This window comes from Marmota monax, unplaced genomic scaffold (genome assembly GCF_021218885.2).
Source record: "Marmota monax isolate L192 unplaced genomic scaffold, Marmota_monax_Labrador192_F-V1.1 WCK01_AAM20220418_F8-fsc00084, whole genome shotgun sequence".
NCBI lineage: Eukaryota > Metazoa > Chordata > Mammalia > Rodentia > Sciuridae > Marmota > Marmota monax.
Window position 1 is genome coordinate 4,749,727 of NW_026694575.1, and position 26,839 is coordinate 4,776,565.

The 26,839-nt window shown below is 48.1% G+C and overlaps 1 protein-coding gene across 1 annotated transcript in view; it reads left to right on the top strand.

Moving 5' to 3' along the window:
• Dock2 (dedicator of cytokinesis 2) overlaps positions 1–26,839 on the top strand; it is a 409,837-nt gene that overhangs the window by 12,223 nt on the left and 370,775 nt on the right. Inside the window, exons 2-8 of the mRNA XM_046421400.2 lie at positions 3,310–3,393; positions 12,265–12,305; positions 13,402–13,457; positions 13,926–14,022; positions 16,956–17,104; positions 21,888–22,023; positions 24,233–24,387. Coding sequence (XP_046277356.1) covers positions 3,310–3,393; positions 12,265–12,305; positions 13,402–13,457; positions 13,926–14,022; positions 16,956–17,104; positions 21,888–22,023; positions 24,233–24,387 — 718 coding nt within the window. The remainder of the gene's footprint in view (positions 1–3,309; positions 3,394–12,264; positions 12,306–13,401; positions 13,458–13,925; positions 14,023–16,955; positions 17,105–21,887; positions 22,024–24,232; positions 24,388–26,839) is intronic.

The following is a 26,839-nucleotide window of genomic DNA, read 5'->3' on the forward strand; positions in this document are numbered from 1 at the left end:
GAGGTTTCATAAGCAGCTAACAAAAGCTAGTGGACTGCAGTGTGGCCCAGGGCAAAGGTCAGCAGTGCTCTGGGTGCAGGTGCCCAGCCTTCAGTGGCTCAGCATAGGGGTGTCTGAGGCCAGAGGAGCAGGGCCTCCCAGCCCCACTCTAGGGGCCCTGAACCAATGCTGCTCTGTTTTTCTCCTCCTCCTGGGCACCTGGGAGGCAGGGCTTCTCCTCCACTGCACAGCTGGAGAAGTGGAGGCCCAGAGAGGGGAAGTTGCTGTTCCAGGCAGGCTGTCCCTGACCCCGCTGGGCTTTCACATGGACTACAGAAAGACACTGTCCCCTCTCCTCCTGTGCATGCAGTATGGACAGGGCACAGGCGTTGGCAAGCAGATAGAAATGGGGTGCCAGCCTCCATGGCTGTCCTGGGGCCTGGTGCAGGACACAGCCTGAACACAGCACTCTGTGATCCCTCAGTGGACAGTACTGGCCTCATGAGCCACATCCGTCTAACTCCAGGGACACTGGCTCATAACCTGCAGGCCTGAGGTTCTCTCAGGATCGAGACTCCCCCATCAATGACATAAGTGCCCACAGAGGAGGGGGGGTGTGTGGGGCATGCCCTGGGGATGAACTCCCTATGCTCACTGCCATCGAGATACCCTAATAACCCCGTGAGATAGGTACTGTCAACACCTCCCTAGTAAGAAAGTGAGAACCAGAGAGGTGCATTTACTTGCCCCAAATCACACAGCAGTACACGGCAGAACTGGGTTTCCTTCTATACCACTCTGCTCCCTTTGATGTGGTTTACACAGGCAGGTGTTAGGGAGGGGGCTGGGGGAGAAGAAAGGAGAGAAGAGAGAGGGAAGGAGATGAGTGGGGAGGGAGGGATAAAAGCAGAGCTGGGCACTGGAGGTGGTGTCTGTGATCCAAAATAATCTGTACACAAACCAGGGATGTTTCCCACAGGGTGTACAGATCACACCATCCATTTGGATCTTGGTCACTTTGTCACTCAAACCACTGTTCTTGTCCTCAAAGATAAAGGGAGATACCACAGGAAGACATAACGGCAGAGTAAAATATTAGTAAAGAGCACAGGCCTGTACTCCCAACTCCAGTCCTGTGTGACCTTGGGTTAGTTAACTAACTTCTCTATGCCTGAGTTTCCCCATTCAAAATTTGGAAATAATGCTTTCTCCTTGGAAAGAGTGCTGTCAGGGTTTAATGAGCAAACGCATGTGGAGAACTTCATGTCTGGTAGTATAAAGTTTTGATAAACATTAGTTCTTCTTAGGATTATAACTCACTACCAGATAAGTGGGGCTTGACTACCTTTAGTTCCTCTTTGGGAGGAGTAACAACCTGTTTAAGGTGCAGTTTTCTCAGCTCATTCCCCACCTCCCAACCTTGTGGAGTAGGTCAGAGATGCATAACAAAATCTCTTTTAAAAATGGGGAGTCGGGTTGCCCTGGAAAGGGAATCCATGCCTAGGCACGTTGGGAATGTCTGTCTGCTGCTGCCTGGGTGTGGCAGCCCCAGGGCTGAGGGCCCTGTCATGGACTGGAGCTCACACCAGGGTACTTTCCTTTCTCCTGGGAAGCTATGCAGAAGGGGTCTCTGGCTCAGGCCTCTCCATCTTCACAACAGCCTAGGCAGGGGCTGAGGGAGGTCCCAGCTCAGCTGGCCCCACCCCTAGGAAGTCCTCTGTAGCCCTGCTTGGGTCCAGCAGCCCCCTAGGGTGCTCTCTAAGCACCAGGCCACGCATCTGGTCACTGCATGTGCACCTCTCCGGCCTCCCCTGGCTGCAGAGTCCTTGCCCTCTGATCCCGTCTTTCTGGCTACTGTTGATGGAGCGTCACTGTGCGCCGGGCTCTTTACCAGATGCACATCTCTGTCTTTCCCATAAAGGACTTTTGCCACAGTGACCTTGGTGTCCGAGCTGGATGCTAACCCAGCTGGACTGAGGGCAGAGGCAGGCTGTCCAAGGCTGCCATCTGCTTCCGCTGTCACCAACACACCCCTCCTTCTGGCCTGCAGCTCGCTGTGCTGCTGGGAGTTAGCCTGTGGCCCTCTCACTTCTGCAAGCCTCACTTCTTCTTGCTCGGTGCTTGAAGGTCAGGCAAGTTGAGTTTCGCTTCCTCACATCTTTTCTCAGCTTGTGCCCAAGCCCTAGTGCAGCCAGAATTCCAGGTTGCCTGGGGCATGCGGTGTCCTTCCCAGCCCTTAGTCTCCAGAGCATTCCACTCCCAAGCCTTTCCTCTTTGTCCTCTGGGGGAGGAGCTGCCTCTTTGGCCTTTTGGTATTTTTGACCAATGCCCTTGGCATGGGAGCCTCTCTAGCCTGGGAAAGTTCTGAGGCAGGGAACACAGGTAAGCTCTAGGTGTCAGTCAGGTCAAAACAGGTAACTGCAATCCCCAAGGCAAGGTCCATTCAGCTGCCTCTGGCTTTAGAACCCATAGCAGAGACATGGGCTCCCTTCTCCAAGATGGCTGCCCCAGTGGGTGCAGGCTGGGTGCAGGCGATGCTCAGGGGGGCCTCAGCACTGCAATGGTAGGCTGCGTCCTCAGGCTCTGGTCCTCCTTGGAGGCTCCAAGGGTGCAGAGCCGACTCCTAGTGAACATGGGAGTGAAGGCCACATTTCTGAAGGTTAATGCTCATCTCTGTAACCTCAACCTTGGGAAAGGGCCCCGAGTGTCTGGGGAAGCAAGGAAGGCTCAGGGAGGAGGCGGACTCTGGCCTCAAGGGTTGGCCTTCATGAAGGCTGAGGAGCAAAGGTTGGCTGGAGTTGGGGAGGAAAGAGATCCAGCTTACTTAGTGAGGGTTCTGTGGCCTGGGGGGGGTGGGGTGGGGGAGACTGGCACTTGGGTTGTCACTGGAATGGGGCAATTAGGGAGCCGAAAGCAGAGCACCTCGGTGGCTGGAAGTTGGATGCTTATTTTCCTGGCACTTCCTGGCCTGATGGCTTTGTCCAAATTGCTTAACCTCTGGCCATCTTCATTTTCCTTGTTAGGATCCCAGGATTTGCTGTGAGGTTGGAAAGTGATGCACAGCCTGGGGTGCAGCAAGAGGGCACTCCAGAGCAGACAGAACCAGCCCCTCCGGAGTTCAGGGGAGGTCGGGTTCAGGGAGTAAGCAGGGTCCTTGGAGCCAGGAGGTCCTGGATTCCCCTGCTGTGGCAGGGAATAGGTGTCTGCATTGGTTTTTTCATTCTACATGGGCTTCCTGGGTGTGGGACAGCCTCAGGCAGGGAGAGCAGGAGGGAGCAGAGTCCAGGTACCACAGGCCTCTCCTGACTGTCTCCCTCTTCCCTTTCCCAGCCATATACAACTTCCAAGGCAACGGAGCCCCCCAGCTCCCGCTGCAGATCGGCGATGTGGTGCGAATCCAAGAGACCTGTGGAGGTGAGTCCCTGCCCACCTCCCCGCAGATGTAGGCCCTGGACGGTGGAGCCCACCCAGTGCACACCAGGCACCTCCTCCTGCATGTGCTCCAGAGCTGCTCCTGGGATCTCTGTGTTAGCGCAGGAGCCACCAACTGCAAGTGGCTAAACCTGCATCTGTACAGGACACGTACAGACGTTTCTTGCTGTTCCATACGCCGTGCAGCATCATCCACAGCGTCTGCCTTGTATTTGGCATTGTAAGTCACCTAAAGGTGACTCAGAGTAGGCAGGAGACTGTGCCTGGGTTATATGCAAATACTATGCAATTTTATATTGAGCAGCCATGGGACCTCCTGCAGGAGGCCCTTAGGTCCGCCCTCCAGGACACTGAGGGATAACTGTAATTAGAGTTTCCTGAACAAAAATGCTTCATTATTTTAGGAATTTTTGTTCCATAACCAAGTCATAACTGGGCGGCTTAATGTTTGTTACACTTACTGTTTGCCACAGCCATGGGACCGATTGGCCTGTGGCTCCTTCTGGATGCACTTCTTGATTAGTCATAATGCTATTGGGAAGGAAAATCAGCATTATTAGGACTTGTGAGGGAGCCATAAATATTTTCCTGGTTCCAGGAGGTCTGCTGTGCATAGCCATGTGATTTGTGTACTGCGCAAATGTGCCCAGCCAGGGAGCAGGGATTGCGTCCTTAGGGATCGCGTCCTTGCCACGTCCCATGCTGGGCAACTGGCACCTCTTTCTTCCCACAAGGGCATCGCCCCCAAGTGAAACCAAGTGTCTCTTTGTGTCCAGCCATGGTGATAGCGGCAGGAGGGGTGCTTCTTACAATTTGCACAAGGCTAATGGCTTTGGATTCATGAGTCTGGCAGTTGAAACTCAGTCTGTCACCTGTCACCTGTATCACTGATCAGGTTGTACTGTGAGCTTGTCCTGGGTATAAAAACCGAATGAGCTTGCTAACCTGTCACCTGTGGTCAGCTGTCCCACCCCCACCAGCCCAGCTGAATAGCTGTGGTTCTCCCTTGCCACGCCTGCCCATGGCACCCACTGCACAGAAGATGCAGAGCATGTGCTCCCTGTGCCTGGGCAGAACAGAGGAGGAGGAGGTGAGAGTGGCCTGAGCCTCATGGAGGTGGAAGTGTCCCTTCCCCCAGTAGATCCATCAGATAAAGCCCCCAAAGGGGAGAGGGGTGGCAGGAGGCAGTGTACTGCAGGGTAGGCCTCTCGTGGGGAAGCAGGTGGCCAAGGGAAAGGAGGTTCCTACAGGAACAAGTGTCTTCAGTCCATTCCACAAACCAGACGCTTCTCAGTTGCTTGCAGCCCTGGAGGTGGTACTACCTGTCCTGTGGGTAGATGTGAGGATGCAGGCACAGAGCCCCCAGCCCTCTGCAGATGGTAAAGAGGCACACACACACACACACACACACACACACTCAGTGCACAAATGCACACACTGCTTGGATCGCAGAGGGTGTTCAGGGTTGGCTAACTCCATCCTTCCCCATGATGTGGCACGCCATCTAGGCGGGCCAGTGTGTAACCTTACAACACGGTCCAGGTGACCTGGAAGCTGAGTGATTGCCTGGAACAAGTGAGGCCAGCGCGCCTTGCTGATGTACTAAGTTTGCTCAGTTGGGTGAACCTAGGTGTCACGCAAAGGCAAAGATTGAAGATAGAACCAGGCACAAACACTCTGCCCGGTGTCTCTTGTATGCTATGTGGACTAATGCTGAGGGATGGGCAGGAGACCTCCATCTGCAGGTGAGGAGATGGGGAGAGGGAAGTGGCTCCCCAGGTCACCTGGGAGCCAGTGGCTGTTTTCTGGTGCCTGGGCCAGCACTCGGCCCATTAAGGCGAGATGGCAGTAAATCACCAAGTTGATCTTAAAGCAGGAGACGAAACTTTATTCACCAGCCCGTGGTCCAGATCCACCAGCTGGTGGGCCAAGGGGTGGGCTGCAAGTCTACACCCTCAGGCCCCCTCCCGGGGTGTGAGTACACGTTTTATAGGCTAAAACCATATTAAAGCGTAAGTGGCTGTTACTATGATTCAAAATCTTAAACAAACGTCATGAGACCTAAAATCATAAGCAGAAAAAGAGAGTGGGCCAAAATGTCCCTAGTTGTGTACAAGTTAAAGAATGGTTACTAACCTCTAGACAATCAATCTCTGACAGGTACACTGTCCAAGAAAAACGGGGACCAAAGAGAGAACACTTTTACATTGTGTGAGAATTGCCATTACATGTTGCCAAAAAAGGCTCTGGGTACAGAGGTGGGGCTTTCCCTGGGAGAAGCAAGTCCTGACTATGGATGTGGGAACCCCATGTTAGTGTTCCCTGAACAGTAGGAATGAACCTCCTTGTAGGAGGTACAAATATGAGAAAAAAATACTTATTTTTTCCCTCAATCAGTCCTATTTGGTTGACACCTTTCCCCATATTTAATGACATCCAAAGACTTAAATCTCATATCCTTAAACAAGGAGGCCTGGAGAGGACATGGGGATGAGAGGACATGGAAGACCTGGGAGAAGGTGCCCTCTTCTCATCTGTCTTCCCTACTCAGTCAAGCCCAATGGTGGTCATCAGCTCCTATACAAATAGCAATGCATCTGGGGAACGAGATGCCAGGTGCTTCTGATGTTTGGGTGTGAAGCTGCTAGGTTATATGCATGCTATGCCCCACCATGGTTTTTGAGTGGAGAAGCTGTACCAGGCTTCCTAAAACACCTCCCACCTCCAAAGACCCCTCTTGTGGCCTATCCTGTCTTCAGACCACACAGGCCATGGTGGGCGATATTCTCTGGGGTAGCACAGCTTGCTTAGGTGCCTCTGTGTAAGTCCTTCAGGAGGGATGGATGTGCCATGCTCAATTAGTCGCTACCCAACTCCTCTCTTTGAAATAACCAGAAAAGTCACTTCCTACCTACTGATACTTACATGTATCAGGGCCATGGGGGTCCATCTTAGGGATGAAGGAAATGGGATTTCTAGACAGTGACTCCCAAGGAACTTTTAGGTTTCAAAAAGGAATAATATAAAACCAGGGGAGAGGGGAGGGAGGATGTGGATTGAGGACCTTCCACTTTTTCAAGCGATGGATGCAGACTGGTGGTTGCTACTCTGTTCTGGAACCGGGACCTCACTGCCTACCATTGTGAGACTTCTTACCTGGAAGTGTTTGGAGCTCCTTCACTTCGGCCCATGCACACGACCACATTGCAGCTCAGGCTGCAGATGGCTCCTCCCCACCATGAGATTTCATTCACTGCCTTCAGGGTGGGTGCACAGGGCTGTGGAGCAACTTAGACACTAACAATTACATGGAGAGTGATCTTGACCTGCCCCCAAGTTCTTTGCTCTGGGGACAAGTGGGGGACATGATGACATCTTGAGAAGGGGTATTTTTAAAGCACCACTTTGTAGGAGCTGTTTCTCTCTTTGGCTGTGCGGTAGAGGCAGGTTGGTGTGGAAAGGTCTCTGACTTCTGGAGTGACGGTGCTCCATCATTGGGAGTACCCCAAGAGGTTTCATCCTTTTGAATGAAGATGAGGCTAAATGTCAGCAAACTTCCACCACGTCTTCTTTGCTTTGTTGCTATAGAAATAGGTTGAAATGGCTTCAAGAAAAGAGCAGTATTCCAAGTCTGTAGGTACTGGAAACAAAACAGAAAATATGCACGATGTATTCTGGATTATAATTATTCTTTTAATTGACTTTTAAAGAAGAGGGGACAGTATCTACTGTTTTGGACCCTTATCTCATGTCAGGCACTAGGAAAACTCTATATTTTCCCCTTAATTTAAGCCTGATAAGACAAGTACCATTGTTATTTCCATTTTACAGAGGAGAGGAATGAGACCCAGAGAAACACGTTTGCTTGTCAAGCAGACTGTGTATCGCAGATCTCCATGCAGATCCAGGCTTTGATTCCAGAGCTTACTCTGTTTTTCTTTTCCCAATAAATTTTATTGTGGATATTTAAGGTATTCAACATGCTGCTATGTGATAAATGTAAATAGCAGGTCACTCCAATGAGACAAACTAACATGACTACCATAGTATTTACCCATTTTTTTTTTTTGGTTGTTGCTGCTTTTAGGACATGAGAAGCTAAAATATAATCATTTAGCAGGAATCCAAAAACAGTGCAATGTTATTACCTGTTGTCCTCGAGTTGTACATTAGATTCTAGACTCATTTGTCCTCGTTATCTGCTACTGTGCAAGCTCTAACCTCCATTGCCTGGTTTCCTCTCCATCCCCCACTCCTGCTGCCCCTAGTAACTACTGTTTTATTCTCTATCTGTATATCTGACTCTCTTTAAAATCTCTCCCATCAGTGAGATCGTGTAATATATCTTTTGATTTTTTGTGGTGCCTGACTGGTTTTATTCAGAATGTCATCTAGGCTCGTCTATGTGGAGGCAAATGGCAAGATCTCCTTCAAGGCTGGGTCATACTCCATGACATACATATGCCTCGGTGTCTTGCCCATCCACCCCCTGGTGGACACTCAGTCTGACTCATAACTTAGCTATTGCAAATAGCACTCAGTGAACTCAGGAAGGCAGCCTTCTTTATGGGTGGTGTTTTTATCTCCTTTATGAATCTGCCCAGAGGAGACACTGCTTGGTCATATGGTCGTTCCAGTTTTGATTCCTTTAGGAACCACCATACTGTTTTCCAAAAAAGCAGCACCAGCCTCCATCTCCACAAACTGTGCACTGGGATTCCCTTCCCCACATCCTCCCAACACCCATCATCCCTTGACCTTTGACAGTAGCATCCTAATAGCCAGGCATTGTGGTTTTGATTGGCATTTCTGTGATGATGAATGATGATGAGCAACTTTTCATACACCATTGGCTGTTATTAGGTATTCTCTGGAGAAATACCTGTTCATATTCTTGGCTTATTTTTTAATCAGGTTATTTGCTTTTCTACTATTGAGTGAGGTGAGTCCTTTACACATTTTGGATATTAACCTCTTATCAGATATATGTTTGCCAATATTTTTTCCCACTCCATGGGTTACTGTTTAATGTTTTTTTATTGCTTTGCCAAATATTGTCAGTCACAACTCACACTCCTAACTACTGATAGCAACTAACTAACTTTTAGCTGATCTTAATATTATACATTTCAACATAAAGAATCATGATTCTTTCAGGGACCCATGACTCAGTTAAATATTAATATTTTTCCATTCCTGCTTTAGACATTCATTAAAGTAAAAATCTCACATGCAATTAAAATTTCCTTTGATCTCTCACCTATTCCATCTTTTTTGTACCCAGGGGTGCTCTATCACTAAACCACATACCACCCAACCTTTATACTTATATTTATAGACAGGGTTTCACATAGTTGCTGAGGCTGGCCTCAAACTTTCAACCCTCCTTCCTCAGCCTCCCCATTTGCTGGAATAATAGGTGTATGCCACCATGCTGGGCTCTGTCCAGGTTTTCATGTATTTACCAGATGTGTAGACTTTCACATCCATGTTTAGAAATATAGTTTTTGCAACACTCCTGTGAGGGGAGGTATTCTGTTTCTCATTTTATTGACCAGAACTCTAAGGCTTGAGTGACAGACCAAAGATCACGCTGCCTGGATTGGCAGAGGGAGGACTGGATTTTGAGGCCATGGATTCTTCTTTGATGTTCTGAGATATTTTGAATCTTCTCCCTCCCTTGACTGCTCGATTACTTGAGAGTTTAGGTATTTTTCGTATTAGAATTTGGAATGCAGATAGGGAGGATAGTTTGAATAGCTGGTGCTTTATTCATGTCCAAAAGCACTGTAAAAATTTTCCCTTTCCTTATGTTCCTCCCACCCTCATGAACTACGTTCTCAAACCCCACCTCCTCATACGGTTAAGTTGGAGGTTAGGACTTCAACTGAATTGGGGAGTGATACAGACATTCAGACCACAGCAATGCACTTTGTAAGTCTTATGATAAAAAACTGAAGTGGCAGTCTCACGGACAGGGTTAGTGAAAATATCTCTCATTATTATTGAACCGGAAAGAGCGTTGAGTTCTGGCAAGTGACAGGATCTGATCAATGCTGTCTGACACTTACACTTGAGCAGGGTGTCCTCTCTGCTTTTTTTTTTTTTTTCCCTGTGTGCCACTGTAATCTGCCCCGTCAGGCCTTGGAGCACAGTGAGAAGCAGCTGAATGGTAACCAGGTCAGGGACTGATGCCGAGGTCAGAGGCCAGAGACCCAGCAGGAGTGGGGATGTCAGGAAAAGTCAAGAAAACTGTCCTCCTGCAGCAGATGCCTCAGGCCTGGGTTGGCTCCTGCCAAAGAGTGTGGGGATCCCTCCCTGTCTTACTTAATCCCAGCGCAGCAGGTGGAGATGGTGGTCAGTGCTTCCCTTTCAAGATCACTGGGGATCTGTTTCTGGAAGCACCAGGATAGTGCCAGCGTTATGTAATCGCAGGCACACAGTTGGTGCTGGTTGAACATGAGTCTGGGAACCAGAGTGTGGATGCTGAGGGAAGAGCCAGCAGATTCCCGGGCCAGGAGTGGGCCGAAGCTGTTGAGAACCTGAAACCCCTCATGGTGTGCACATGTAACTGAGTTCCCTGGGTCACAGCAGGCAAAGTCCTTGGACCCAGGAAGTCTAGGGACCCTGTATGGAGCCCCTTTCACAGAGACACAGATGTGGGCACCAGCATTGAGTACGGACTGCCAGTTCCCTGATATAGTCCTGATTTCTGGTGGCTTTGGTGGCCTTGGCCATCAAGTCAGTTCAGATACGTGCAACTAAGGTAACCTCAACTAGATTTGTGCTCTTCCTCCATCAAAATGCCTGAACAGTTTCAAGGGCTGGCTTTGAATTCACAGACACTTGGACTTGAGCGCTGGCTGCGTGATCTTAGCTTGCTACATCAACTGACTTGGACTTCAACATCATTTATAGAGCAGGAATTATGTTACTTAGCTCACAGAGCTGTCCTGTGGATTAAGTGACCTAACGCAGGCACAACACTTAGCATACAGCTTTGCCGGCTTCAAGCCATCAGTGAAGGGTGGCTAGTAATGCTGTTTCAAAGATGCAGCTATATCTAGCTGGTGGCAGGGGGTGGAATTGCCACCAAAGGAGGTGGCTGTGCAGTGAATGCAGAAGAATGTTACTTGTGCAGTCAGAGCCTTGTGTTTAAATTTCAAGCCATGAGACCCTCAGCAAGTTGCTTAATCTCTGTGCCTTTCTATCTTCATTTGCAAAACTGAAATGATCATACAACTTTTATAGAATTGTTGTGAGGATGAATTTATAACTTGAAAAAACAAAACGAAAACCTTTACCAGAACTCCTAGCACACAGCAAGCACTTAGTATAACTGCAGTTGCTAATTAATTGTTTTCAATAGTAATTGACAAATAGAGTCAACTGAAAATAGAATGTGGTGTTTCATAAAGAGCTTCCCTCATTGAAAGTACCCAGTTGGAAAGTAGTTGGAAAGTGGAGTCTTTGGAGGCTTTGGATGTTAAAGATGATGGGAACATTGTACCCACCAAACTCCCTTCCCACTGAGACAAAAACTATGATGTCATGGCGGCTTATGTTCAAATCCTGACACTCTCAGTCACTAGCTATGTGATCCTGTGCAAGTCATTTAAATTCTCTAGGCCTCAGGTAGGCCACTTACTTGTAAAATGGAACCAAAGTATATGGTCATTATGAAGATTAGAAGGCTTCCATATGAAGTGTCTGGGATGTCAGTTTATTCCAAACCTTATGCTCTTCCCCTCCCTCCCTTCCTTCCCGATTTCCCTCTCCTGGTCCTTTTCTTTTTTCCCCTTCCCTCCCACTTTCTGTCACTCAAAGGAGAAGCCACAATGAGCCTCCTAAGCTTTAGCACTTCCTTTAGGTCCCTGCCTTCGAGCTGGCTCGTGACTGTGAGGGGTGACCTTGCATTGTAAGGTGTTTGGGGGTTTCCACGTGTGTCTGTTGAGAACGCTTTCTGGTGACGATCTGTGAGCCCAGAAGTGACGGTGTGCTGATGTGTCACTCGCCTGGTGCTTTTGACTTACTAAGATGCCAAACACCACTGCCCGGCTGTGCCCCAATCACTTGCGAGCCCTGCAGACTCGCCGTGGCCATCAGTGCTGCCTCTTTTATGAGAGGACTTCGTGCGTGTGGATTTCTGCTGATGAAGCATTGATATTTCCATGAAGAGAAGAATCCTTTAATATTCTTGTCTCTCTACCTGTCCCTGAACCTAGCTGTTTTTAAATGACTGAGTTGAACAAATTCACATTTTAGGCACCATTTGTTGCTGTTAGAACTGTCAATATTATTTTGGGATGTTTGCCAAAATCCCTGAGACTTCCTGTGCCCCTGCAGCAGGAGTTGAAATCACGAACCTGGCCCCCAGGCCAGCAGGTAACAGGTGAGGGAGGAGCAGAGGCTGGTGGGTGGGCAGCTCCTGTTCTCTCTGACGAGTCCCTGACCATGGTGGCCAGAGGAATGAGGACGCTGACCAGCGTCACTGAGGCTCCTAGTTCGGCAACAGGAAGGGATTTACATCTTAAATGAGAATTCATACCCCATTTGAATCAAATGTATGATATGTCAAGATCATTGTATTGTCTTGAGCAGCTAAAAAAAAAAAAAAAACGTAAAAAAAATTCCTGTGTCCTTCCCCGCTGTATCTTTAGTTGTCGCTTTGAGTTGTTGGCAACCAATCAGACTGATTTCAAAGACAAGGGCTTCCAGACTTTGTAACAAAGGCCTCAGGCAGTTTGCAGTGATAAACAGAGAGAACCAAAGCAAAGCAAAGCAAAACAAAAATGCCAGCAACAAACCTGTAAGAGTAAATGAGAGAACTGTTTCTTTGTTTTCTCTTTGCAGACTGGTATAGGGGATACCTCATAAAGCATAAAATGTTACAGGTAAGGTCACTTTCTTTCCCTTTGGGACAGTACTGCATGTCTTCAGCGACCACCCCACCTGGGCAGCTCTCGCCCAGCCTGGCTCCTCAGCAAGCTGAGCCTGTCCCTCCTGCTGCCCCGCGCTCTCTGATCTCCCTCTGGCCCCTATACCTTGGCCCCAGCTCTGCTGGCCGCCTCTCCTGGTCTCTGGTGCTGCCCCTCCCTGCAGCCTTCTCTGATGTTCTCTGATGCTACTTGCATTTGAATTGCACTCTCCCTCCCCATTAGTTCCTGTGGGATGGTGCCGTTTCTATTTGACATCTGTTTTCTACTGCTGTCCTTTAGAGTTTGGGACATTCCTTTGTCCTCCTCTGCATGATGTAGAAAGGGCAGGCTGGGTCTCCCTTTGAGGCTTCTCTTACTCCTGCCTCACCTGACTCCATCCTCTCATCTCCTCGAGAGCAGGTACCTGCCTTGCCCATTACGTTTTCTCTCCTGGAGTCTAGCACAGTGACCAGGTGACCCAGTGTGCATTCTGCTTGGTTTTACTGAGGACTTTCTGAGCAATTGATAAGTTTCTCTTGTTAGCTGAGCTTATGCAGCAAGAGCACAATAGAGGCTCTTTCTTCTTCCCGACATGCTGAGCTGGGAGGCCCCATCCTACTCTACTCTCCCAAAGAACAACAAAGCAAAACCAGGGAAGAGGTCTCAGATCCAGCCAGCCCACAGGACTGTTAGCTCAGGGCCAGCTGTTCCTGACGGCGAAGGATGCAGCTCTCCTGAAATTGGGCAGTTCGGGAAGAAGCAGAGGGTCTCATCTCACTGAAGGCAGTGGCTCTGATAGCTTTTCTGCCAAGACTGCCATCTTCTCCCCTGAGAGTGTGAGCATCCAGGATGGGGTTGAAGCACCCTTTGGGACCGAGGGGTTTTGTGGAATCTAAAACAACTAGACCTAAACATATGGATCTGGAATCCAACCCTGCTCGGACGCTGAGAAGATTCCTTTAAGGTTTTATGGTTTTAAAAGTCAGCCACTGGCTTTTGACAAAAGCCATGAAGACCTTGGTGAGTCTCGGGGGATATGTCCTTTCATTTCATTTGATTTTATCTCCAACAGGGCATCTTTCCCAAGTCTTTCATCCACATCAAGGAAGTGACTGTCGAGAAAAGAAGGTACCTGCTGCTCTTCGCCATGCTTGACCCTGGCTCGTGGCTGCCGCTGTCCTATTTGTTGCCTTTACGACTGACTTGGCAGATGTGCAGGATGCACAGCTCTGCTCTTTCGGTGCCTCTGTCTGTGCCTCTTTTCCTGGCTTCGTGGGAGAGCTAATCTAAACTGCTTGGGTTCAAATCTGACTCTAGGGGGGATTAGTCAGTCTGGAGGAGCCAACTTTTCCTTGGCAGTTGCTTTAGAATCTTATTGAAATGGACTAATCTTGCATATTGAGCACGAGGAGCCCACCCTGCTGAAGGGGGACAATGGAAGGAAGTCCCTTCTTGTATTTGCATAATGTAATTGGCATGGCTGTTGCCTGTGATGTCAAGAAAGCTCTCAGCAGCTGTAGCTTAATGTACATCTACCCACATCTTATTAAAACCTGGATCCTAATTTCATGCCACTCTCTTTCTCACCCTAAATAGAAATACTGAGAACATCATTCCTGCAGAAATTCCTCTGGCACAAGAAGTGACAACGACACTTTGGGAATGGGGGAGCATCTGGAGACAGCTCTATGTGGTAAGACTCAACCCTGCTGCCCGGGACAGGAGCTTCTTGTGACTTTCATTTTATTTTAAGTTTAGCATTTAGCTTTGAGTGGGCCGGCCAAGGTGGCTTTGTGATGTAGCAGAGCACACACTACCATGTATGAGGACATCACGGCCCAGAAGGGTTAAGCAGCTTTCTCGAAGCTACACAGCTAAGCTAGTGACAGATTCTTAATAAATGGGTCCTGATGTGATCCTTATGGTTTTTGTTTTGTGGTGCTGGGGATGGAACTCAGGACCTCGGGTATGTTGGCCAGGGCTCTACCAAGGAGATACACATCTAGTCCCTCGCATTTTAAACTAGTGCAAAAGTTGTTGAATTCAGGTTTGCATATAAATCATCTTGATATCTATAAAAAGATAAAACTTCTTCTGATGGGGCTTAGCGATCCACATGTTTATCAACCCAGGGCATCAGATTTGGTATTCTCCTAACAGTGCCTTGGGAACCAGTGCTCTCATATATTAATTCACTGATGGCTATTGTCCCAAGATCTATGAAGAAGCTTCGACCCTGAAAAAACAAAGAGCACATCATGAGTGTGTTTCCCCTGTTTTGAAGCAAATCTAATTTAAAATCTTTCTTTGATGCTCCACAGCTCCTAATGAGAGCAATTAGCTATGCAGGCTCTTAAGCTGAATGAAAACAGTCAGTGGAGGCTGCTGCATGTTCTTTGCTGCACTGGGCACACCTTGCTGGCGTGTGTGGCCATTTGTAGGCCACCTGTAATGGTCTTAAATGCTGAAACCCACATGGACATTTCAGAATGCTATGATTGGCCCTACCAATACTAGAAGCTTCCTAAATGTCATCAGGAAAATTTAGTGAGTGTAGTCCATTTTTTCATTACCATCATGAAATACCTGAGGGAAGATACTTTATAAAGAAAGTAGGTCTAATGTGGCTCTTAGTGCATGCCCTTGGTGGTGACCTTCTTGCTTCCAGAGTCCCAGGTGGGCACAGAGTATCTACATGGCAAGAAATAGGGCATGGGCATGTAGAGGTTTCTGTCTGGGTTTTCTCTCTCTTCTTTTAAAGCCACCTGGATTCAATCATGGCCTTCTTTTATCCTAATCACTTCCCAAAGGCTCCACCTCTAAACCCCACAGTCAGGTGAAGTTTCCACCTCTCAGCATCTTACACTGATCATATTCTAGCCATAGCAGGGGATGAAGGGTCTGCTTGCAGCTAAAATGATTTCCTGTTCGTCTCCACTTCCTCTTTCAAAACATCCATACACCTGTACCATGGAGGCTTGGCACTTTCCACTAAGAAATATTTGACCAGCTAGTCCATCATGCCTTTCACTCCAGGGAGCAAATCCTTTAACCTCTATTGTTTCAGTATCACCTCCATGGTTCGTGCCATCTCTGCACGCCACCTGTGTCATATTTACTTCACACATAGATTGGATCCCTTTTTTGGTAGACAGTTTAGATGACTTATTTAGATAATTATATAATTTACATAAAGAACTCAGTAGTGTGCTGCACCATCCCAACCCCAGCTGGGGCCCTGTCATGCCGTTCAGTGGGTGCTGCCCGTAGAGTTGGCAGAAACTCCATGGGTTTAAAGGCCCATGAGTTTGCCCTCACTTCAGATGCCAGCTCCGAGGCTGCCACATTTCTGTCAGACTTGGCTACAATTCAGGGACTCCTGATACTTGTCCCTGCCTGGGTGCCCTCCCTGCCTCACCTAGGCCCCACAATCCTTAGAACATCTCCCAGATCTCAGGAAACTGCTCTGCCCACGACGGCCATATCATTATAAGAGAGATAATTCAGGAAGAACCAAATGGAGGAGATATGTAGGGCAAGGAACATGGGTCACATGGCTTCCTTGTTCTCTCTGGGTGCATCACCATCCCACCACCCGGAAGCTCCTCGAACTGGTGGGGTATGGATCAAAGTCGCACTACATGGTCAGAATTCATCAAGTCACTGGCCACTGGTGGTTGAACTCCAGCCCCAGCCACTCCATCCAAGTGAGGGTGACCCGGAGGAAGGAGAGTAGGGCTGAAAGTACGACTCTCGAATCCATTATATATCCTGCAGCTATCGAGGGGGCCACCCAAAGTTGTTCCATTAGAATAAACTCAGGTAGCCTTTGACAATAAAGAGGTGTTCCTGTAACTCTGCCTCCTTTGAGGGTATTTGGAGCATAGCACCAGGCACCAGGGACAAAGACCAAATGTGTGTGGATTTTATTATGCCACGTGCTCTTTCTCTAGTAGAAAGCCCAAAGGGTCTGGCATGATTGGAAAAACATCATTCAAATACATTCAGGGAAAGCGAGACAGGGCTGCTAGGTGCTTACTGCAGTGCCCAAGGAAGCTCTGAGGGCCAGGCCTTCTCTCTCTGTTAAAAAAAGAAAGTAACGAACTGTAAGGGGTATGAGACATCTTGCCATGGAACTGCATCCTCTTCCCTGCCCCTGTAAACAGAAGGATGGCAGGGAGAGTGGAGGAGAGTCACCGGGTGGGCCAGTGTCATCTGGGGCTGTATTTTGCACCACCCAAAGTCGTCATGCATCCTGCAGGTCCACACCCACACTCCGCTTCAGGGAGTACTGCCATCTCACTGCCTTAAGGACCTGAGCTCTGGGACCTCCCTATAGCAGATTCCCCTGGCATTTCTGTTGAACAAGCCACCTTTGTCAATGAGTCAGAAGTCACCCTTTCTTTAACTAGGAAGTGATTGGGGTTGTGACTTCTGCTGTTGAGAACCCCACAGGTCCAGGGAGCAAATATGTGCACAGCTGAGCTCACCATCCTATCCTCAGTTGCTGGCTGGGGCTGGAGCAGGTCAGAGCCGGGCCCCGAATAGCTGCCCGACCCTTGGCACTGCTCACCAAGTGCCCTCAGCACAGGTCATTAGGGATCATTTCCTTGTTTCCTGTCCTAGACCAGCAAAAAGGAGCGCTTCCTGCAAGTGCAGTCCATGATGTACGACCTGATGGAGTGGAGGTCCCAGCTCCTCTCGGGGACGCTGCCCAAGGACGAGCTGAAGGAGCTGAAGCAGAAAGTCACGTCCAAGATCGACTATGGCAACAAGTAACCTCTTGTGCCCCAGAAAAGCCACTTTCTTCCTGGCCACCCTCCTTCTTCTCTCTCCCTCCTGAGAAGCTTGGTTTCATTTTTAGATGCGTGTTTGCCACTTTCTATTTGGGAGATGGCGGTTACCAAGGGCCCTGCCTGTGTGCCTTTGTTATCACCCCCGGGGACCCAGGGACATGCAGGCAGAGCTGGCTTGCTTATGCAGGGCTTATTAGCAGGCGGAGAGATTTAGGACACTCATTTAACCTAGTTCCGAGGGATCGGGAGCAAAGTCACGCTGGTCGCTTTCAGCTTCATCGTCATTTTATCCCTGCATTTACAAAACGCTCCTTTAAATCCCAGTGTGAGACTTGAAGCCTCTTCTCCCATCCTAAATTATCCAAGCCACATGCCACCAACTAACTCACAGGCACAGTGACCAAAGTATTTTCCAGAAAGGGGAAGGCAAGCAGGCATTGGTTGGCCTTTGAATGAAGTTACGGAGAAAGCAAAATAGAGAAAACAAAGTAATTCTTTGAGGCAGGGTGACCACTGCTAATAATAGCTGTGACATTATTGTCATACTTGATCTGAGTTTATTTTGCACAGGGTTTTGTATTAAGTGTTTTCCATGTGTTGTCTCATTTAATTCTTCCAATGGCTCGACGGGGCATGTGGTTTGATTATCCCAGGGTCTGGGATGAGGAAATGGAGGCTCTCAGTTAAGTGACTTGTGAAGAGTTCCACAGCTAGTAAATGGCAGAACCAGAATGCGGACATGGGCAGTCTGTCCAGAGTCTCTGGGCCTGGCCACTCTGCAACGTGGATGGCTTTGAGAACTAGGGCTCCCTGCCTTGTGTTTCCCGATTGCCCTCCAAGCTCTGCTCATGTGTTCAGTCATTCAAACAGCAAGCATGTGGGGAGCACTTATGGTCGGGCTGATCTCCTGTGAGATGTTGGGGCTGCAGAAACTAAAGTCCCTACCCACTAAGAGATCACTAGCCACTTAGGAGTAAGTTGTGAGTTGACATGAACTGTGCCAAGTTTGATGGCTTCGGAAGCAAAGGAGCTCTTACTACGACTTGGAGAGGGAAGTCAAGGGGGGCTACCTGGAGGAGATGGCCCCTAAGGGGTGGTTGGCTAAGAAGGAGAGTGCCCGGCATGTCAGGAGGCTGCAGGGTGGGTCAGGAGGCTGCAGGGTGGGCCAGGAGCCTGGAACACTGGGCTGAGGGGAGGTCGGGAAGCCCACCCAATGGGAATGCCAGGAGATTTCCCCAGCAGCCAGGATTTCTTGCCCTTGCTGTGTGCCCTAGGGAGAGGAGCCAAAGAAGAAAGTCAATGAGTCCAACTTAGAGCACTTCCCACACCAGGACACAGTCCCTCCTTGGTCCCCTATTGGCTTCTGGCAAGTGTGTTCAGATCTGCTTATAAGGCACATCATCCCCAAGTGACAGGAAGGATTTGCCATGCAGCAGCTGCTGCCGGTGATGTGATGGCATCTTTAGAGGAGCACAGTTGCAGTTAGGAGTCAGGGTCACATCTGTGACCTTCATATGCTATTTCCTCCATCAGGACTCCTGACAAGCAGGACCAGGGAGGAAGGACTTGGTCGCTGCTCTTAGGAAGCCCTCCCCAATTTCCTGCCCTCAGGTGCAGCTGTGTCAGGTGCGCCTAACCCTTGGCACCTGGGCAGCAGTCACCTCCCTCAAACTCTGCCTCTTTGCTGCCCCAGGGGGCTCCTCTGAGACCCTGACTGCCTAGCTCACCCCATGGCCTGTGCCTGGGACAGGATCTGCAACAGTGGGTGTGCACGGAGAGGTACCCAAATGGGTGGTGAGGAGGAGGGGAAGGAGAGGCTGCCTTAACCCAGGCCTTCCTCCTTGCCACCTCCCTGCCCAGCCCTGAGCTTTCAGTTCCAGTCAGCGTCCTCTGGGGAAGTGAGAGATGCCCTGCCGCTGAGGTTGGGGGCCCCACCAAGGGGCCCCTTGCTTCTGCTTCTCTTCCCTGTCCACTTCAGCGGCAAGTGAGACAGAACTGGGCACATTACCATTGGCCTGGCATCTTGGGGCCTCAGAGCTTCACTATGGGATGTGAAAGCCCGGGGGCCCAGAGTCTGGGCAGAGCTGCAGCGGCAGTCGGAGGAGCCCTGGAGCAGGTTCAGCTCAGCCCTGAGCTGAGTCTTGGAGGAGAGGTTAGGGTCAGCCTGTTCTCTCCTTCAGCTCTTTTGTTGCACACCTGGTAGGGCCCAAGGGGACAGAGGTAAATAAAATATGGCCTCTATTTTTAAGGACAACAGCTATTAGGAGAGCAAGCAGGGAGAGCTGGTGATAACTTACTGGGTGTTCTCCGCACACCAGGTGCTAGCTTTTAAGTACTTTCCATCTATTAGCTCAGTTCCTTAGTGCCATGACTTTACGAGGTATTCTTCCTATTTCTCAGAGAAAGAAGCTCACAGAATAATTGGGAGCTTTGGCCCAAGAGGCAGTGGGATTTGAACGAGGGAGCACAGATACAGAGTTCCTGGGTGCAGCCCAATGTGGCTCTGTGGGTCAGTGAAGGGAGGCACTTCAAGAAGGCAGGGAGCATGGACAAAAGGCCCGAGGAGGCAGGGCGAGGGTGACACTGCCCAGAATCTGACTGGAGAAATGGTGCAGAGAGAGAGAGAGAGAGAGAGAGAGGCAGACAGGAAGGGAAGGTAGACAGGGTCTGGACACTTGAGGACCGAGGGCCAAGTGTTGAACTTTGGACCTACTCTGAGTGCAATAAGGAGCCACAGAAAGAGCCACTCTGTTTTCATTACCTTTTTTACTTTTCAAAATGCTTAAAGTGGGAGCTTCTTTCTCACCCTCATCTTGGATTCATTTGATCACTTTCTTGAACAGAGAAGAGCCACAGGGCGACTTCCTGAAGAGAACATGTCAAACTGCTCCCTCCCCACACCAACAGCTGCTGAGCTCAGGGCGGTGGTGGCTGTTGAAGAACGGCCTCTCCTGACCTCGGCCCCAGCGATGCCGTCAATCTTGCCACGACTGTTAAAGCTTCCAAAATTCCAGGCGAGGCTGGTAATGGACAGACTCTTTGGTATCCAAGGAGTGAGGAATCCTCAAATGACTTCTCCAAATCCCAAGATAGCCGGATCCTAGGAGGATGTTTTATTCATGCATTTTAGAACCAAATCCACTTTGATAAATTTTGAAGAGAAAGAGCTAGAGAGATCTGGGCATTAAATTATGTATCGGCTCTGCTCCATCTTTTCCGAGGTCACAGGCACCTCTGCTCAGCATGAGCTGCATGCGTTTGTCCCCCCTGAGCATCCTGGGTGGGAGCGTGGCGCTGCAGCATTCTGAGTCACATCTCGTTGGGAATTAATTTCCTAATGAGGGTGGACAAATGGGCGCTCCTTTGCTCCCTTCCACTTGCATTTTGATGAGATGAGAGATGTGCTTCTCAATTTGATTCTCAAATAAGAGATGAAGACCTGGTCTCCTTCATTTGTCCTTGCTGCCCTTCTGGAGTCTGGTACCAGGTGGAGGTGCCCAGCACCTCTGTGAGCCACCTCCCCTACCTGTACATATGGGCAGCTAGGGTTCTGCCACTCGATGCCAAATGCAAGAGCAGCTTCAAGTTAACACCACCGTAACCCACCTGCTCTCTGAACCCAACCCATAACTGCTACCGGGCTCCTCCTATCCAGGAAAGATCTTCAGAAGTTAGGAGTGCAAACCGCATGCTGGTCTTTACTAGCTCTGTGATCTTGAGCAAAATAATCAGCCCTCCCCCTGCCCTGCCCCGTCCCCAGTCTGAATGTTACAGCATTGCCAGGAAGATTAAAAGCGTTGTCACATGTAAAATATTTAACATATGCGAACTTATCCTAACTGCTTTGTGAGTGTTTGCTGTCAGCATTGCTGATGCCAATCAGAATGAGACATGCTGCTGAAACAGATCAATATCTAACAAGCTCGTGGCCTGCAAGTCCAGCGGCTGAAGAGCAGCCATGGGTGACAATCAATATATCTGAGATTGCTTTCTCCCATGGCTATTTTCAAATTTTTATTGAATACTAGTTGAGAACGTGTCTTTGTGTGTGTGTGTGTGTTTATAAACAGTAAGCACGTGGAGATAAGCACATTTGTCTTATTCTGCCTTTGTCCCCCGCTGCCTTCCCAGCCCTGACGCCCCCCTCTCTCACAGGTGACCCTTATTGGTCGTGTGCTCCTTTTTCATCCAGATCTTTCCCTGTTCTTTATTACTTTTATACACATACCCATGTGACACATCCGGCCTGGTTTTTGTTGTTGTTGTTGTTTTATTGTTTGATTTTTTTCCACATAAAATACACTGCCATCTTTCTGTACCTTTTTTTCCCTCTGATACATTTATGTCATTAAACACATCAAAATTACATAATCCTTTTAAGCCCTCCGTCTTCCATCACAGTTCAGCCATTTCTCTTTTGAGACACACACAAACACACACACACACACACACACACTTTAACACTTTAACACTTTGCTGATGTAAACTGTGCTGCGACACACAGCCCTGTTGCATGCACGCTGGGTGTTCTTCCTGCTGTGACATCACAGGAAATACCACATTGGAGCACTTTATGGTATGCCCTGCCCTGAGAGTGGGTGCAGCACAGATCTGCACCCCAAGCTGTGTCCCAGGCCATCTGTGTGCAGCGTGTCTCTGTGACCATGAGGTCCTCAACTGCTTGAGCTTCCTGCTAAACACTTCTCACCAGCATCCTGCAGGCCTTCCTGATCTCTGTTCATCTCCAGGTTTTGCTTTTCAGAATCCTTGAGCTTGATCTGATTGTCAGAGATGAGGATGGGAACATCTTGGACCCTGATAACACCAGTGTCATCAGCCTATTCCACGCACATGAAGAAGCAACTGATAAAATCACAGAGCGCATCAAGGAGGAAATGGTGAGCTTTGCTAAGGAGGCTTTGGCCAGTGAGGCAGGCATTTAGCACACCATAAACTTAAAATAATAGGCTAATTAACCAGACTGTGTATTATTCAAGGGGCCATCTGTCCTATGACCTGAAATGATCAGTAATCACACACACTTTATTGTGTTTTTGTACTCAGATCTGTAATTCATTCAGCATGCATCCCAAAGGTAGTTAAATGCCAGGCAAGATTCCTAATCTCTTGGAGTTTTTGAATTCTAGAAAAAAGACCAAAAAGGTAGTAAAAAAAAAGTAAATAAATAAATGAAAAATCAATTCCAGATGGTGATACATTTCTAAAAGGCAATCAACCAGGGTTTTGTGACTCAGAGTGAATCAGGAGCTACTTTAGAAGGGCTGGTCAGGAAAGGCCTCTGTTGAGAGTAAACTCTGAACAGGAGCCTAAGGGATATGCAGGCACTGCCTGGGAAGGCCTGTGGGCTAGGCAGAGGGAGGAGCAAGTGTAAAGGTCCTGAGTCAGAACTGAGTTTTGCATGTTTGAGGAATAGAAAGCCCAATGGATGGGGCAGTGATTTGGAGAGGTGGGTGGCAGGATCTGGTCCTTGAAGGAACTGAGTTCCTGACATTAGGAGTCACTAGGCTTGGTCCTAGTATGATGACAAGCCAAGAAGACATTTCAAAGAGGGGTAAAAATATAATTTACATTTTAAATGTATGTATTATTTGAAAGCAAGTTTACTTTCATTTTTTAAAGATATAATTTGCACATAGTAAAATTTACTCATTTTAAGCTGTACTTTAATGAATCTTAGTACTATATGCTGCTGACTCATCTTCAGCACATATAGAACACATAGAACAACATATAGAACATTTCCATGGCCCCCAATGTTTCTTGAACTTCCTCCTCATTCTCATGAGTTCGGGGAGTTTCAACGTCGGCGTCCTGTGTTGGACTTCCTTCAGCTCAGCATCATGTTTTGGAGGCTCGGGTTATTGTGCATATTAATGTGTTGGCCCTTTTCATTGTCAATTAATATACTACTGACCAGTTGTGTGTGTGTGTGTGTATAATTTTATGTGTGTGTGTGTATATATATATATATATATATATATATTTTTTTTTTAATTGATCAATGGATAGTTTCCACTTTGGGGCTGTTGTAACTAATGCTACTAAGAACATTTGCAAACAAATCTTTGCATGAACATGTTTTCATTCTTTTTGGGTAATACTTCACAGTGGGATTCCTGCACCATATGATAAGTGTATGTGCAACTTTTCAAAAAGTTTCCCAAAACAACTGTATAATTTTGCACCCCCACCCACAGCAGCATATCAGCGTTCCAGTTGCTCTACAGTCTTTCCAACATGCAGTGTTGTCAGTTTTTTCACTGCAGTTATCCTAGCTATTGTGTAGTGATAGCTTTACAGGCTTTTCATGATAATTTTAATTCTCATTTCCCTGCTTGCCCCTGAGGTTGAGCATCTCTTAATGTGCTTACTGGCCTTTTCCATTTGTATCTTCTTTTGTGAAGTGACTGTTCAAATATTTTACCCATTGAAATTGGGTTGTTTGTCTCATTAATCAAAATTGTCAAATTATTTGGGTGTTCTAGATAGTTTCTTTTTTTGCAGGGGGGGCGTGGTATCAGGGATTGAACTCAGGGGCACTGAACCACTGAGCCTCATCCCCAGTCCTCTTTTGTATTTTATTAGAGACAGGGTCTCACTGAGTTACTTAGTGCCTCACCATTGCTGACCCCAGCTTTGAACTCGCAATCCTCCTGTCTCAGCCTCCCGAGCAACTGGGATTACAGGCATGTGCCACTATGCCCAGTCTAGATACAGATTCTTTGTGAGGTGTGTTTTACAGACTTCTTCCAGTCTGTGCCTCATCTTTTCATTTTAAAATGCACCTTTCAAAGAGAAAAAGATTGTAGTTCTGATAAAGTCCATTAAGCATTTTTTTCCTTCATGAATAAATAACTTCATGAAGAATATGGGGTCCATGATGGTGTTTCCCAGAATAGGAAGATTAAAGTCAATAGAGTCAAAGTGACTTCATCCAGACTGCAGAAATTTGACAGTAGAGCTGCATGTAGTGCTGAAATATTTAGGTTTAACCCTGACTGACTCCTAATATCCAGGACTGTTTCTGTTGTCTTAAGTGATGCTGAGCTAATATGTTCCATCTTTCTTCTTCCTTCCACCACGTAGTCAAAAGACCAGCCTGATTATGGAATGTACTCCAGGATCTCTTCTTCCCCCACCCACAGCCTCTATGTCTTTGTGAGGAACTTTGTGTGCAGAATTGGGGAAGATGCTGAACTCTTCATGTCTCTCTATGACCCCAACAAGCAAATGGTCATAAGGTAGGTGCGCTCAGCGTTGCCTGACCTCTGTGTACGTGGGAGGTTGGAGTTTGGCAGAGCACCCAGCATCTCTTCTCCCCACCATCACTTGTGGAATAAATTCCCACATGGAGGAAAAGCAGCCTGAGAATGTGGAAATCATTCCTTTGGAGGGCCTGGGGTTCAGATGAAAGTGTGACTTCCCACCAGACTTCTTCCACAGTGGAGTTATAGTTACAGGGTTTTGTCAGTAGGTTTTGATGACAAGAAAACAACCAGAAATTACAAGATTCACTTGTCGTGTTGGATAGAACAATACCTAGTTTTATGGGAGTTGAGAAGTGAATGATGAAATCTCCACATCCTCCTTAAGGTCTGTCCATGTGCTTAACCTCACCTTTGTGTTTTCATTCTTCTTGACCCTAGGCTGTGGACCATTCTTAAGCCTGAGTTTCACGTTCACAAAATATGAGTGCTACCCTTTCTTTCTGGTTTTAATGAGAAAGCCTGTAAAGCATGGGCCTGGCACATGCGCTCCAAGAAGCAGTGGCTATTATTTTTGCTACTTTGATTAATTGCTCTTGGAATGGAGGAGGTGAGGGAACTTCTGGGTGCCTTCCTTAAGGAAGGGAAAACACCCCTGGGGATCCCCAAGGAGGAGACTGTGGAGCATTACCAGCCCCCACAGTCAGCCCCCTGACCTCTCCTGCGGTTCAGACAACCTTCCTCCTGTCCCATGCCCTGGAGTTTAGGGCCAGTGGTCACTGGTTGACATATTAAAATGGAGCTGAAGCATTATCTCTCTGTCTTCATGGGGAAAAAAATGGAGACGTGGATATCTTCCTAGCTTGGTTGTTGCCACATTGCAAGTGGTGGTGCTTTAATCAATCACCGTTCCCCTGAAGACATCTCAGAGGCGCGGAGTCATCTAAGACAACTGAGCTGAGATCTGCAAATAATTGCATTTGGTCCTCATTACTCCCTGCCATCTGGGTGAGGAAAGGAGGACCAAGGAAGCCCAGCGTCTTGACTAGAGGCCCACATAGTTATAAATGGCAGAAGCCAAGATTTACACTCAGGTCTATCTGACTTCAAAGGCAAACCATTGTCTGTCACCAAGAAATGAGTTGCATCAAAAAGCAAAAATGGTTTTCACCAGAGCTTCAGCACCACTGGAGTAGAGAGCTATGCTTGGTGGCTCACCCAGGACCCTGAAGTTACAGGGTCAGCCCAGTACAACTGGTTTGGCTTCAGTGCATACGACACTAAGAACAAGGTTTTTTGATCCCTCAGAACCCACCGTATAGTGGCCTGTGTCAGAGATCCCTTGCGGTTCCCTGACAGTCACTCCCAAGGCTCCTGTGAGAAAGATCCTAGAAACATTGTCAGAACCCTCCCTATCTCTTAGAAAGCACGAGGACTCCTTACTGCCACATTGACGAGGGTGCCTGGGCCACTGACCCCTCTCAGTGACCTAGCTTTGTGGAGCAAGGAGATGGCAGCTCTGTCTCTGATGCACCACCCTGGGTGACATGCCTGTTGGGGCATGTGGGAGTGATACCTCAGGAGCATCCCTTGGGGTGGAGGTGGGGTGCGAGGTGAGCAGGAGGAGCAAGAGAATGAAGAGCTATGAAAACCGAAGGAGGAGAAATGAGAGAAAGATGGGGAGAGGAGAAGGGTGGGGGGTTGGGAAACGCTACATCAGTCTGACCCTGCAGAGCTGCTCACTCTCTAGGAAAGAAATCTCCACTCCTGCCTGCTCTAGTCAGGGTTTACCTGGCCCTGACATCAGAATTAGGGCCTCCTTAGCATGCCCTGATGTGGGCTGGAGAGAATTTTTCTGGGCCTGATCTTGTTGGGTTGAATTGAGGTGAGATTCGCAGTGGATTCCTGAAGAAATCTGGTTTGAGAAATTGAAAGTAAAGTTTTGTAGGGCAAAGCAGTAGCAGCTCGGGCATCAGGCCATGGTAATCTTTGTCCACATAGGGCCCAGGAGGGAATTGAAATGGGCCTCCTTTCCTGTGAGGAGGGCATCATCAAAGGCGGTCCCACCTGTCCTGGAGGCTTGAGCCTTCAGGTTTTATTACCCAGGTGTTCCAGGCAAGGATGGATGGGGCCAGCTCAGACCTCTAAATTGCTTTTCTTATTTATGATTGCATTTCTCCTAGAAGAAAATTGCTGGCTCCTGCTGTTTGGATGTAGCAGGCTGGGTCACTAAGGGGATGGCTACATGTGATAGAAGGTACTGGAAAATGCCTATGCATTTCAATAGGAACAGTCCATAAATAACTAGTAGGAAGGAATAATATTGATATAGGTTCATGGTTGATTTTTTTTCTTTTCTTTTCTTTCTTTTTTTTTTTTTTTTGGATAAAATCTCCCTAGTTTGCTGTGAATTCCAAAAAATTCTTTTTTAGATTACTGAGGAATTTTTTTTTTAAAGTATGAAAAAGTTACATGTAAGTTGACTTTT